The 13,118-nt window shown below is 49.1% G+C and overlaps 1 protein-coding gene and 1 pseudogene across 1 annotated transcript; both read left to right on the plus strand.

Moving 5' to 3' along the window:
- Nucleotides 1-91: 91 nt before the first annotated feature.
- LOC116568437 lies at nucleotides 92-183 on the plus strand (annotated as a pseudogene).
- An 8,809-nt stretch (nucleotides 184-8,992) lies between these two features.
- On the plus strand, nucleotides 8,993-11,007 carry NR0B2 (nuclear receptor subfamily 0 group B member 2). The gene is made up of 2 exons (XM_032302285.1): nucleotides 8,993-9,562; nucleotides 10,365-11,007. The coding sequence occupies exons 1-2, from the start codon at nucleotides 9,022-9,024 to the stop codon at nucleotides 10,661-10,663; spliced, it is 840 nt and encodes a 279-aa protein (XP_032158176.1). The 5' UTR covers nucleotides 8,993-9,021; the 3' UTR covers nucleotides 10,664-11,007.
- The last annotated feature ends 2,111 nt before the right edge of the window (nucleotides 11,008-13,118 follow it).

The following is a 13,118-nucleotide window of genomic DNA, read 5'->3' on the forward strand; positions in this document are numbered from 1 at the left end:
TCATTTAGTTAAGCATCTGCGTTTGGCTCAGGTCAGGGTCCCAGGGTCCTGGAATTGAGCCCCTGGGTCAGGCTCTCTGCTCAGCAGGGAGTCTGCCTCTCCCTCGGCTAAGATCAAGTGTAGTATCTGTTCTTATCAGTTTAATATCTGATACGTCCTCTACCCGTTTCTCCCTCTCCCTCTGCCTGCTGCTCCTCCTGCTTGTGTGTTCTCTCCCTCCATACCAAATAAATAAAACCTTAAGAAATAAACACTTCCCCCCCCAGGCTTCTGATAATGGAATTGTGTTCCCCAAAATTCATATGTTGAAACCCCCAATGTGACATTTTGGAGAAAGGGCCATTTAAAGAGGTAATTATGGTTGAATGAATTCACAAGGATGGGGCCCTAATCACAACTGAAAGAGTGTCCTTACAAGAAGAGGAAGAGATCCCCAGGACATCATGGGTACACAAAGGAAAGGCCATGGGTGACAGCCTTCTGCAAGCCCAAGAGAGAGGCTGTGTGAGAAAGCAAACACTTGATCCTGGACTTCCAGCCTCCTGAACTGAGAAAATACATTTCTGTTGCATAAGTCACACTGTCTGGGCTATTTTGTTATGGCAGCCCTCGCAAACTAATGGAGCTTCTGTCACCACACTGACCTGGTTTTCTTTCCACTGCACTAACACTTTCTCAGTGTCCTCTTCTACCTAGACTAGTAAATGTTGGTGGCTCTGTCCTTTGCTCTCTCATCTTCCCTCTCTACACTTTCTTCTTAGGTGATCTCATGGTATCTCTGGCCCAGACCTTGCCTGAGCTCCTGGTTCTTCTAACTACCTCCTGGACAACTCCCCCTGATGACTGATAGGTATCTCAAAACTCGCCTTGGCTTTGGGAAGGTGATGAAGTTCTGGAGACACATGGTGGTGGTGGTTACACAATAATGTGAATGTACTTAATGCCACTGAACTGTATACTTAAAAATGGTTAAAATGGTAAATTTAACATATATTTTACTACAATAAAGAAATTTATAATTTTATGAGACAATATAAAATTTGAACTCTGACTAGGAATTTGATTATATTGAAGAATTATTGTTTTAAAAAGACTAACATGGCCAACATCGATATTCTCCCCACACACACAAATTAATTCCTCCCCAAATCCCCACTGAGTAAGATGACCCCTTCTAGCACCAATTTGCCCAAGCCCAAAGCTCCACTCATCCACCTGTTTGCACAGGCCAGAATCTAGTCTCATCTAATCCTTTTGTAAGCCTTGTCAGCTTTTCCTCCAAACTATATCCTCTTTCCCCTTCTCACCTTGCTGTGTGAAGCAAGGTGTTGTTACTCTAGTCCAAACCAGCATCAACTCTCACATCCTAGCTTGTCCCCTTACCTCCTTTCTTGTCCCTTTCTGGTCCATCCTCTACTCAGCAGCCTAAGCAATTCTTCTAAAAGACAAGCCAGAGCTTATTACTCTTTTGCTTAAAATTAGTTCTTATGGATTGCCACTGCATTCAGGGTAAGTTCCAAACTCCCAACCATGATCTCTGAGGAGTCACACCATCAAGGCCCTAGCCACCTCTCCAGATACTCTTTGTCCCAGGATCCCCTTCACTCACCAGGCTCCCTCGTTGGCTTCTTTCCCTTCCTCCAATGCTCTGTCCTAGTTCTGAGGCCTTTGCCAGTCAACTTCTTTCTGTCCATCAGGTCTCAACCGAAATGCCACTTCCTCTGTGAGGCCTTTTACTAACCCTGATGTACAGATTAAGTCCCTACCTCCATGATTCTTGCTTTCAAAATGCCCTGTGCTCATCCTCTGTAATTACTTGTATATTACTTATAGCTGGCCCCTCAGTTAGTCTGAGGGCTCTGTACACAAGGGGAGCAAACATGGGCACCCCGGCCATAGGATTGCAGAGCATTTTCATATGCATTATCTTATGGGGTGCCCTTTAATTTCACAGATGACACCCACCCAGTGCCTGACACACAGTAGATGCTCAATAAGCCTCAGTCATTATAATTCTTGGTGATGACTGTTGCTCCTGCTTGGGTAGGAACCCCTTCATCCCTTTGTCGTTTGAGGATTAACTGAGATCACTGCAGTGAAAATACTTTGTAAACCAGAGAGCGCTGTACAGGGAAAGTGTTGTCAGGAACTTTTCCTCCAGAAAGCCTTCCAGATTCAAGTTACTCTGCCCAGCTGCCCGTTTTAGCATCCTTGTCCATTGTTGGTGTGGGTGCCCCACATCCCCTTTTGGAACTACTGAAATCAGGACTGTCTCTCCCTCCTCAGAATGGGGACCCTTCAGGGCTGGCCTGTGTCTCTCCAACAGACTGAAGACTCCCCCTTGAATGGGGACTCCCGAAGGTTGACCTGTGTTTCTGCCTTCAGAATGAAGGCAGGATCCGGGCAGAGGGCTGCTGATGGGCCATCTCCCCCACAGAGGCCTCCCACCCCCTTGAGAGGATAGCCTCAGTCACGCCCCAGGCTGAGAGAGCCCTGCTGAGGCTGTTCCTTGTCCTCCAGGACCGCCACAACTGACACCTTGGTCTTCAGGCCACACACAATGCTCAGAAAACACAGTTCTCCACTGATTTTGTGCAAACAAAAACAAACAAACAAAAACGCAAGATGAAACCTGGGGGGTCCAGCTTTACTGTACACACCCTGCCCCCAGCCAAGAGATCTCTCTTCTCTGGGTCTCCTCCTCAACTGCCTCCTCTAGAAAATGCGGGTGAGACCAACAACAATAGTGACGACCACTGCCCTTCCTTCACAGAGCACTGGCTGTGTGCCAAGTTCTTGGTCTCTTGGTGTCCTGACAAACACCCAGAAAAGATGCTACTATGGGTAGATTTTCCATGAAGCTTCACGAGTACATCCAAGGTCTTGGAAGAAACCCAGCAATGTCTTCTAGATAGACAGATGTAGATATAGCCTTGTATGTTATATTACATATAATACATATGTATTCTTTTTAATTTGCAAAAATTTTATTTATTTATTTATTTGACAGAGAGAGGCAGTGAGAGAGGGAACACAAGCAGGGGAAGTGGGAGAGGGAGAAGCAGGCTTCCCACTGATCACGGAGCCCAATGTGGGGCTCGATCCCAGAACCCTGGAATTATGACCTGAGCCCAAGGCAGGGGCTTAAGGACTGAGCCACCCAGGTGCCCCACAAAAATAAAATTTTAAAACTACAATTGCTTAAGACCACCCTTTCTTTCCACCCTATCCCACTTCCCAATATGAATGATTCCCAAGACACCTGGAAGTTCGTGGGTGGTGGGGGAGAAAGAAGGATCTGTAAAGAGCAAGAAGCCAATCTCTGCAAAATTCTTTCAATCATCACTAAATTGTCTGTCATTTAATAGTGATGCCAACTCAGGAAGGAAGTTCTCTCCTATAAGGAATATGCAGCCTACGCAATTACAAATACTCCATGCATATCTTTCATTTTTGATAGTAATCACACAAAGTAGAATTTATCAGAATTCCGACTACACACCTCTAAGCACTACTACAAGTATCAGAAACATCTATGTGTGAAATGGCATATTTACATATCCTGGCTATCAAGAAGAAAACATGTTTATATTACTAAAGAAAAAGAGAGAGAGAGAAGAAGACTTGGTTTTTTAAAAAGATGTATTTATTTACTTAAGACAGAGTGAGAGAGAGACAGCACATGCAAGCGGGGAGAAGGGTAGAGGGAGTGGGAGAGAGAATCCAGAAGCAGACTCCCTGCTAAGCATGGAACCCGATGCAGAGCTCAATCCTAGGACCCTGAGATCATGACCTGAGCAGAAACCAAGAGTCGGTCGCTTAACTGACTGAGCCACCCAGGTGCTCCTAAAACTTGTTTTTGATCAACCATGCAAGAGGAAAGACAGAATCACCTCTCCATTTTCACTGGAGAATTTTACTTTTAAGATTCATGGACAATTTTACTTCTTCACCTTCCTTCTTGTCCTGAAAATTTCAGTCCTAAAACTATTAAGCAGAGCAGAACAGGAGGGAAGCATGTGACCGAGGGGGAGGGAGCCACTGTGGCCCAGAGCAAAAGTCAGAGCCCCAGCAGGGTAAAGAGGGTGTCCACATGGCATGGGGTCCAGCAAAGTGAAGAAGGCGTCCCTGAGTGGGAGGGGGCATCCCGACACAAGGTATTAGAGCCCAAGTGGGGTGAGGAGGGCATTTCATAGGGGATGGGGTCGTGGCAAAGATGGGAGATTGGTTAGAAATAGGGGTTGATCCAAAAAGTGAAGGAATTCAGAATAACGGAAGCCAGATTTCTTGGTGTTGAGGAAGGGAGGTATAAATATAGAAGGGGGGGACCTAGAATGAACCCCCGCATATGGATTAGAATTTCAGGTGATAGTCTGAACTAAAAAAAAAAATTTTAGTATGTATAAATAGATATAGAAATAAATATAACTAGGGGCATGCCTGGGTGGCTCAATCGGTTAAGCATCTGCCTTCAGCTCAGGTCATGATCCCAAGGTCCTGGGATCGAGTCCCAGTCCCTTGCGTGAGCAAGGAGCCTGCTTCTCTCTCTGTCTCCCACTCCCCCCTGCTTGTGTGCATTCTCCCTCTCTCTCTCTCACCAAATAAATAAATAAGATATTTCAAAAAAATATAACTGTAAATTGTGTGTGTGTGTGTTTAGACTCCTTAGCTCTGGAAGGGCCTGGGAAGCATGACACCTTCATAACAGTGAGTAGGTCTTTGTTTCTAATTATCATCCTGGCACCCAGATCACGGTTTTTAAATAATATTCCACTCCATTAAAAATTGAATCAGAGATTCTTGGAGTACTGGTCGATTCTAGGGGCTTGAAAAGAGGTATCTTCTTTTTTTTTAAAGATTTTATTTATTTATTTGACAGACAGAGATCACAAGTAGGCAGAGCAGCAGGCAGAGAGAGAGGGGGAAGCAGGCTCCCCGCTGAGCAGAATGCCTGATGCGGGCCGATCCCAGGACCCCGGGATCATCACCCGAGCCGAAGGCAGAGGCCCAACCCACTGAGCCACCCAGGCGCCCCAAGAGGTATCTTCTTATATCAGAAAACAAAAGATAGTCACAGAATAATGGGGCATGTCAAAGGGACAGACTCCAGCTTAAAGAAGCTCCCATTGGACTAATCTGTGACAATCTGAGCATTAAAAAATAATGATAATAATAGATTACAAGCTATTGAACAAAAGAGGAGAACATGAGTTCATAACTAAATGCACACATATAGGGGTGCCTGGGTGGCTCAGTTGGTTAAGCATCTGCCTTTGGCTCAGGTTGTGATCCCAGGGTCCCAGGATCCCTCCCCACATGGGGCTCCCTGCCCAGTGGGGAGTCTGCTTCTCCCTCTCCCTCTGCTCCTCTCCCTGTTCATGTTCTCTCGCTAGCTCACTCAAACAAATAAAATCTTTGAAAAATAATAAATAAATAAATAATACATTCAAACTAGGAAACGGTATACCCAGGGATGCCTGGGTGGCTCAGTCCTTAAGTGTCTGCCTTTGGCTTGGGTTGTGATCCCAGGGTCCTGGGATCAAGCCCTGCATCAAGCTCACTTCTCAACAGGAAGCCTGCTTCTCCCTCTCCCACTCCTCCTCCGTGTGTTCCCTCTCTCACTGTTTCTCCCTATCAAAATAAATATTTTTTTTAAAAAAAGTTATATCTGCATAGTTTCAAAATACCTCCTCACAAACTACCAATTCCTTATAAAGGGAAAAGAGTAAGTAAGTGGAGAAGCCTGGCAGACATCAAGTGACCAAAGTGAAACACGGGACAGATGGAAATATGTGCTACCTAATAAAATGTATCAAAAAGAACACAACAGTGGGGCGCCTGGGTGGCTCATCGGTTGAGCATTTGACTCTTGATTTCAGCTCAGGTTAGGAGCTCACGGTCATGAGATCAAGCCCCGTGTTGGGCTCCACACAGTGCAGAGTCGGCTTGTCCCTCACCTCTGCTCTTCCCCCACCCACTTTCTCTCTCTCTCAAATAAATAAGATGTTTAAAAAGAAAAAAAAAAAGGAGCACCTGGGGGGCTGAGTCGGTAAGCCTCTGGCTCTTGGTATCAACTCAGGTCATGATCCCATGGGTAGTGAGATCAAGCCCCACAGAGGGGGGAGGCCCTCTACTCGCCGCAGAGAGTCTGCTTGCAGATTCTCTCCACCACCCTCCGAATAAATAAATAAATAAATATTTTTTTAAAGTTTTAAAATTTTATTTATTTATTTGACAGAGAGAGAGAGAGACAGAGACAGAGACAGAGATCACAAGTAGACAGAGAGGCAGGCAGAGAGAGAGGGGGAAGCAGGCTCCCCGCTGAGCAGAGAGCCTGACTGAGGGCTGGATCCCAGGACCCAGAGATTATGACCTGAGCCGAAGGCAGAGGCTTAACCCACGGAGCCACCCAGGCACCCTGTAGAGAAATGTTCTTAAACGCAGGAATTATACACTCAAGTATTTGAAAGCAATGGGCAGCGGGTTGGCAATTTACTCTCAAATGGTTCAAGTTGAAAAAAATTCTCTGTACTGTACTTGCAACCTTTCTGTGTTTGTGATGGTTTCAAAATAAATCTCATGTGAAGAGGCAAGCAAAAACATGCAGCTAAAACAAATAGGCAAATATCATCAATAATTAATCAAAGTATTTTGATTTTTCAGTCAGCTTATTTTAGTTTATGATTGGTCATGATTTGTTTGGTCATTTTATTTTCTTTATTTTTAAAGGTTTTATTTATTTACTTGACAGAGAGGAGAGCACAAGTAAGCAGAGCGGCAGACAGAGAGGAAGAAGCAGGCTCCCCGCTGAGCAGGGAGCCAGACTCAGGATTTGATCCCAGAACCCTGGGATCATAACCTGAGCCGAAGGCAGACGTTTAACCCACTGACCCATCCAGGTGCCCCTATGTTATTTTAAAGATTTTTTTTTTTTAAGGGGCGCCTGGGTGGCTCAGTGGGTTAAGCCTCTGCCTTCGGCTCAGGTCATGATCTCAGGGTCTTGGGATCAAGTCCCGCAACGGGCTCTCTGCTTGGCAGGGAGCCTGCTTCCTCCTCTCTCTCTCTCTCTGCCTGCCTCTCTGCCTACTTGTGGTCTCTCTCTCTGCCAAATAAATAAATAAATAATCTTTTTTTAAAAAAAGATTTTTTTGTATTTTTAAGTAATCTCAACACCCAACGTGCAGCTTGAACTCTCTGCCCCAAGATCAAGAATGAACCTGCTCTACCAACTGAACGAGCCAGGTGGCCCCTGCCTCCATTTTCTCATTTTAAATATTCACTTTCATTCCTGATTTTCTATTCCTGAAGAGGGAACCGCCAAATTATATAAATGTCAGGCCCCATAAAACTGCTATCCATTATTGGCCTTTTTTGTGCCTTTTGAAGATGAGGGAACTGAGGCACAGAAATATAAAGTGACTTGTCCAATGGTCATTAAGTGATAAAGCAGAATTAGAACCCAGGCAGTATGACTCCAGAGTCTCCGTGGAGGGAACTCCGAAGACTCAGGGAGATAAAAGGATACGAGAGGAACTTCAAAAGTGAAAGGATTAAGATCACTCACAATCGAATGAAAGATGCACACGTGTTTGTCTGCTGGGCCTTGGTTCCCTCAGGCAGAGAAGAGGGAGGAGGAAAGTCCTCTCACCCTATGCCAGAGACTGCTTGGCATTTCAAGTCCAAGACCTCACTTTGTTATTGTCCCAGATGAAGCACCTGAGGCCCACAGGGATCAGCCCAAGGTCACACACCTGGAAAATGATAGAGCCAGGAGCCAGTGCCAAGGGTGGTGATGGCTGCCGGACAGTGTGCTAGCAGAAGGCTTGCCAAGCTGGGCTTGCCAAGGTCCACGGACACGACACAGCCGAGGACCTTCCCACCCTCTCTCACACCCCATGCCCCACCATCCAGAGACAGACGCCCAGGACAGATTTGCCATGTGGCTGGCGGCAGCGCAACATGTCTGCCCAGACGATAAGTAGGCAACGTCTGTAGACCAGGCAGCTTCAAGGTGGGAACCCAGGTGGCCACTAGCTCTGGGGAACTAAGGTCACACAGCTTGGGCCGCACCACTGGGCCAGTGGGTCTAGGGGAACAAGCAAGGACTTTAGAGTCAGACAGATCTGGGCTCTGGTCTTTCTTAGTGGTGTAACCTTGGGCAAGTCACTTCACCTCTTTGAGTTTCAAAAAGTAAGAATCTTGCCTCCTGGGGAAGCTCCAAGGATTAGAACGGGAAGGGCATACAGCAGGCGCTCAGTAAATAGCAGCCGTTCTTCATTAGCATTCTGCTAGGACTTCTCAGCAGATACAGCCTTTCAGGAACTTTCGGAATCCAAGCTGAGAAGAGAGAGTTCTTAAGGACCTTATTTCTGCAGGGCCCCCAGAACTGGAGTCAGGGGAGGGAGGCCTCCTAGCCTGCACAGTGGGCAAAGTCCTCCCAGCCCCCTGGGGTCCTGGCTCCCTTCCCCATAGCCTGTTCCTTACCAACAACAGGAGCAAAGCCCCAAGGTTAGGCAAACAAGTCAGTGATAAGGCACTTCCAGGTTGGGCCTTGCATTCAAGGTTCGTCCAGCTCCGGGGCTGGCTTCCAAGCTTAGTGAGAGTCCTGCAGGCACCAGTAGGGACACCTGCAATGGCCACCTGCTGATTGTGCTCCTGAGGCCTTGGTGCCCTGGTACAGCCCGGGTTAATGACCCTGTTTATTCACTTGAGTCATCCGATAAGGGGCAGCGCGGCGGGCGGGCAGGTGGCCCTGTGTCCTGCACAGGGTGCTTCATTGACTGAAGCAGTATCAGCGCCACGTGGAACTCCCAAAACCTCCTCCCCTGCCACTTCCCCACCAATCCTGCAGGCCGGTGCAGGATTTTTTTTTTTTTTTTCAATGAACATGACTTCTGGAGTCAAGGTTGTCAGGCCATCCCCTCCACTCTACCGTCCCTCCCACTGGGGATATATATAGCACCCAGTGGGGCAGAGCGGAGGGCGGGAGGGCCAGGAGGAAGGAAGAGCAGCTCCTCAACCATGAGCTCCAGCCAGCCAGGGACCTGCCCATGCCAGGGTGCTGCAGGCCGCCCAGCCATTCTGTACGCGCTTCTGAGCCCTAGCCTCAGGGCTAGGCCCTCTGTGCCCCCGGCTCGGAGTCACTGCCTGTGCAGACAGCATCGGCCCGTCCGGCTGTGCGCTCCGCATCGCACCTGCCGGGAGGCCTTGGATGTTCTGGCCAGGACAGTAGGCTTCCTCAGGAATCTGCCAGCCTTCTGCCAGCTGCCCCCTCAGGATCAGCAGCGGCTGCTGCGGGGCTGCTGGGGCCCCCTCTTCCTGCTGGGGTTGGCCCAAGACACCGTGACTTTCGAGGTGGCCGAGGCCCCGGTCCCCAGCATACTCAAGAAGATCTTGCTGGAGGAGCCCAGTAGCAGCACAGGCGGCGGCCAGCTGCCGGATCGGCCCCAACCCTCACTGGCAGCGGTGCAGTGGCTTCGGGGCTGCCTGGAGTCCTTCTGGAGCCTGGAGCTGGGCCCCAAGGAATATGCCTTCCTGAAAGAGACCATCCTCTTCAATCCTGGTGAGCTTCCAGACACTCCTGGATGGGGGCCCAGCCAGGGAAGGCACCTTCTGAGGGCTTGACACCTATTATCTCTTTGGGTCCTCATTATCGCTGAAAGTCACTGACAAAAGAGGCTCAGAGAGGTTAAGTGAATTGCTGAAGGTCACACAGCCTCGTAGAACCAACACAGGGATGGGAATTCAGGCTTATTCACTCCAGAGGCTGGTCCTTGCCACTCTGCTTAAGAAACTTGCCCTTGACCCTCCGGGAAGGTGGGCAGACACAGCTGTGCCTCAGTCACAGGTAAAACTCTGTGGGTTCAGAAAGACCCCATAGAGAAGAATGAAAATGTAAGATGAAAATTCCTCACCAAAAAGACCTCATGGAATATATAAACTATAGTAACAAATACTAGTGATAGTGATGAATATTCATATTACATTCACCATATGCTAGGCCCAGTTAAAAGGGTTTTGCAGATACTAGCTGATTTAAACTTCCTAACATGCCTAGGAGATAGGTGTTATTATCCCCATTTTACAGATGAGGAAACCGAGGCACAGATATTAATTTATCTGAGGTCATGCAGCTAATAAGTAACAGCATAGGATTCAAAAAGGCAGCCTGGCTCTTAACCATTACTCTGGGCTGCCCCATAAAAAGGATAAATAAATAAATAAATAAATAAATAAATAAATAAATAAATGGAAGAGGTAGTAATGGGGCCTCAAAGACAAAACCAGTGACCTCAGGTCTTGGGTCAGTACTGCTGCCTGGGAGTGGGGTACTCAGCCGCCCTCTTCCCCCTCTCTGCCCACAGACGTGCCAGGCCTCCGTGCCTCCTCCCACATCGGACACCTGCAGCAAGAGGCTCACCATGCACTGTGGGAGGTCCTGGAGCCCTGCTGCCCCGCTGGCCAAGGCCGCTTGGCCCGTGTCCTCCTCACAGCCTCCACCCTCAAGTCCATCTCACCCAGCCTGCTTGGGGACCTCTTCTTCCGCCCGATCATTGGAGACATTGACATCGCTGGCCTCCTTGAGGACATGCTTTTGCTGAGCCAACCTATTCCAGCCCAGGCTGAGATCAAGTGTAGGTGGGGCAGAGGCTGGCAGCCCTGACTTGGGCCAGATGTTCCCAGGGGTGACCCAGTGCTCTCGGGATGGGGGGCAGTCTGTATAGGCAGGCTTCAGCTCCCCTGGAATAAGCTGGCTGTGGCCCAACAAGATGGGCTCTGGGGCCCCTCCCTCACCACAACCCCTCTTGGCCTTTCTTGGTTTGACATGGTGCTCCAGCTGTCTGGCCATCCCTTAGTGGTCCTCAGAGCCTCTGGGCCAAGACTCCTGACCTCTCCTGAGATGGGGATGGAAGCTTAGATTACTCGTTGGGACAAGAGTCCTACTGACTTTGTACAGAAGTGATTTAAGTTATTGGTTTTTGTAATAAAAGGCATGACACCCTTGGAGCCTGACCCTGTAATTTGTACATGTGGAAGGGACTGTCCCACCTCCATGGTCCACCCCGCCCCTATCAGAAGGAGTTTGAGAGGAAAGAGCCATAAGGAGCACTGGAGCCAGGCTTCAAGGAACTGGGATATTCGTTTTTCAGAGTGGGAGGATTATTCCATTTGGGGGAATGAGATTTATTTTGCACAGGTCTGAATCCAGGGCAGAGGATCAGTTCAGGCCTCCTAACTTCCTTGCCTTTATCTTTGGGGGGTGTCATTTCCCTATCTCCAAGTCCCCCAGTGAACCCTCCCTTGGCTTTGGACCCCTGCAGGCTCCCTCTCTCCTCAACAGAGTCAGATCACAGCCAGTAAGAAATACGAAGCAGCCCATTCCCATACTAAAACAGGCAAGGTCACTGGAATTTCTGCAGTTTGGGATCCTCCACATCCCCATTCCTGCAGGTGACCGAAGAAGACAGTCCACTCTGTCTCAATGGCAGGAGCAAGGACACTCAGGGCTGGCCTGGTGCAGCTGCGTGGAGGTCAAGGCCTCCCAAAGTTTAGCTGCCACCTTAGCTGTTAAAGTCTGAGACTCTTCCATGGCACTTGATTCACAGCTATGGCCCTGAGCCCTCCTGAGTTCCCCCTTCCATGGCCCCTCTGTCCCAGTCCTTCTCCTGGAATCCAACCTCGTTGGCCAGCAACCAGAGATGTGGTGTCTGGCATCTCGGTGGCCTCCAGAACTGCTCCATTCAGTGTGTGGCTTGTGTCTGTTCTGACAGGTCAATGTCTGCGCCTCCCTGTTGGTTAAAGATTTTGAGTATCACCCAGGTTGGGCTGACTGACCTGCTGGTAGGAGGGAATGATAACAACACGCATGCCTACAGGACCCCCTTGCACGTCCCCTCCTTTCTTTAGCGGCAAGGCCCCTGCCCATACCAGTCCCACCCCCGTCACCACCAGTTTGGATCCTCTTCATGGGGCCAAGTTAATTATTGCTCAATGCGAGGTCATTCACTCAGGGACAACAGTCGAAGAGTTGTCATTCAGGACTCTTCTGAAGGCCCCCAGGATAGGACAATGCCCTCGTGCCAGCAGCAAGGGCACCCCTGTCCCTTACCCAATCAGCCACTCACCACTCAGACACCAGAGTGACAGAAACATACAGCTCACACCACACACACACAACTCAGACCTACAACTCTCTCTCTCTCTCTCCATCCTACACACACACACACACACACACACACACACACACACACACACACGTCAAGACATACAAGTCAGACACACTTACAAAGACCCATAAAAAAGACCCACCATCCACCCACACGCAGCATGGAAATGCACAGCCAAGATACACGCACTCAGTGACATACAGCAGACCCACACACATGACAATAGACACCCGCATGGAAGCCAGATGTTCACACACTCATCCCCATGCCCAAGGGCGGGGCACACAATATGGGGACACCCTCATACTGGGGCATGTTCTCCATTTTCTGTATGTCACAAGAGAAAGAAAAGGGGCCCCCAATGTAAGCCGACCAATGTCTCCACATCTTCAGGGTCTACCCAGAGCCTGCTAATCCAGACCACACTGCTCTGCTTGGTATTTGGGGCCTCAACTAACCAATCACCCCCTTGCCCCATGGTGACCCCAACGTCTACCTTCCTCTCAGACAGGTCATCCCCTGTTCAACAGCTCCCCCAAGCCAGGACCTAATCAAAGTCCCAAATAGAAGCATCCTTTAAAGCCCAGAGCAGGCCTTGCTGTCTTCAGCTCCCTAACCTTCCGCCAGCACTCCCAGACTCAGAGCTCAGGCCCCTAGGCCTCTCTCCCTGCCTGCCCTTGCCAGCACTTGGACACACACTGCCCATATCACCACGCAGATGCAGGTGGGAACTCTTCCAACTGCAGCTGCCTTGTCTCTCCAAAGGAGCCAAATCCAGAGGATTCGGGGGGTTCGGGTCATTCTTTTATGTTCCTTTACTAACCGCCCCCATCAGTGTACTGTTGCACCTCTCTGAACCTGAGGCTGAATCTTCCTGCCCCTCACCCCCTCCCTCCCCCTACCTTGAACAGCCACTAGAAAGTGCTCCTCTCCACTACCCACCCCAGCATT

Source organism: Mustela erminea, chromosome 10 (assembly GCF_009829155.1).
Source record: "Mustela erminea isolate mMusErm1 chromosome 10, mMusErm1.Pri, whole genome shotgun sequence".
Lineage (NCBI taxonomy): Eukaryota > Metazoa > Chordata > Mammalia > Carnivora > Mustelidae > Mustela > Mustela erminea.

Excerpts from the sequence above, each read along its gene's own strand:
- NR0B2 (XM_032302285.1), top strand. The coding sequence starts at position 9,022 with ATGAGCTCCAGCCAGCCAGGGACCTGCCCATGCCAGGGTGCTGCAGGC. Across the intron at positions 9,563-10,364 it reads GACCATCCTCTTCAATCCTG|ACGTGCCAGGCCTCCGTGCC; the intron begins GTGAGCTTCCAG and ends CTCTGCCCACAG.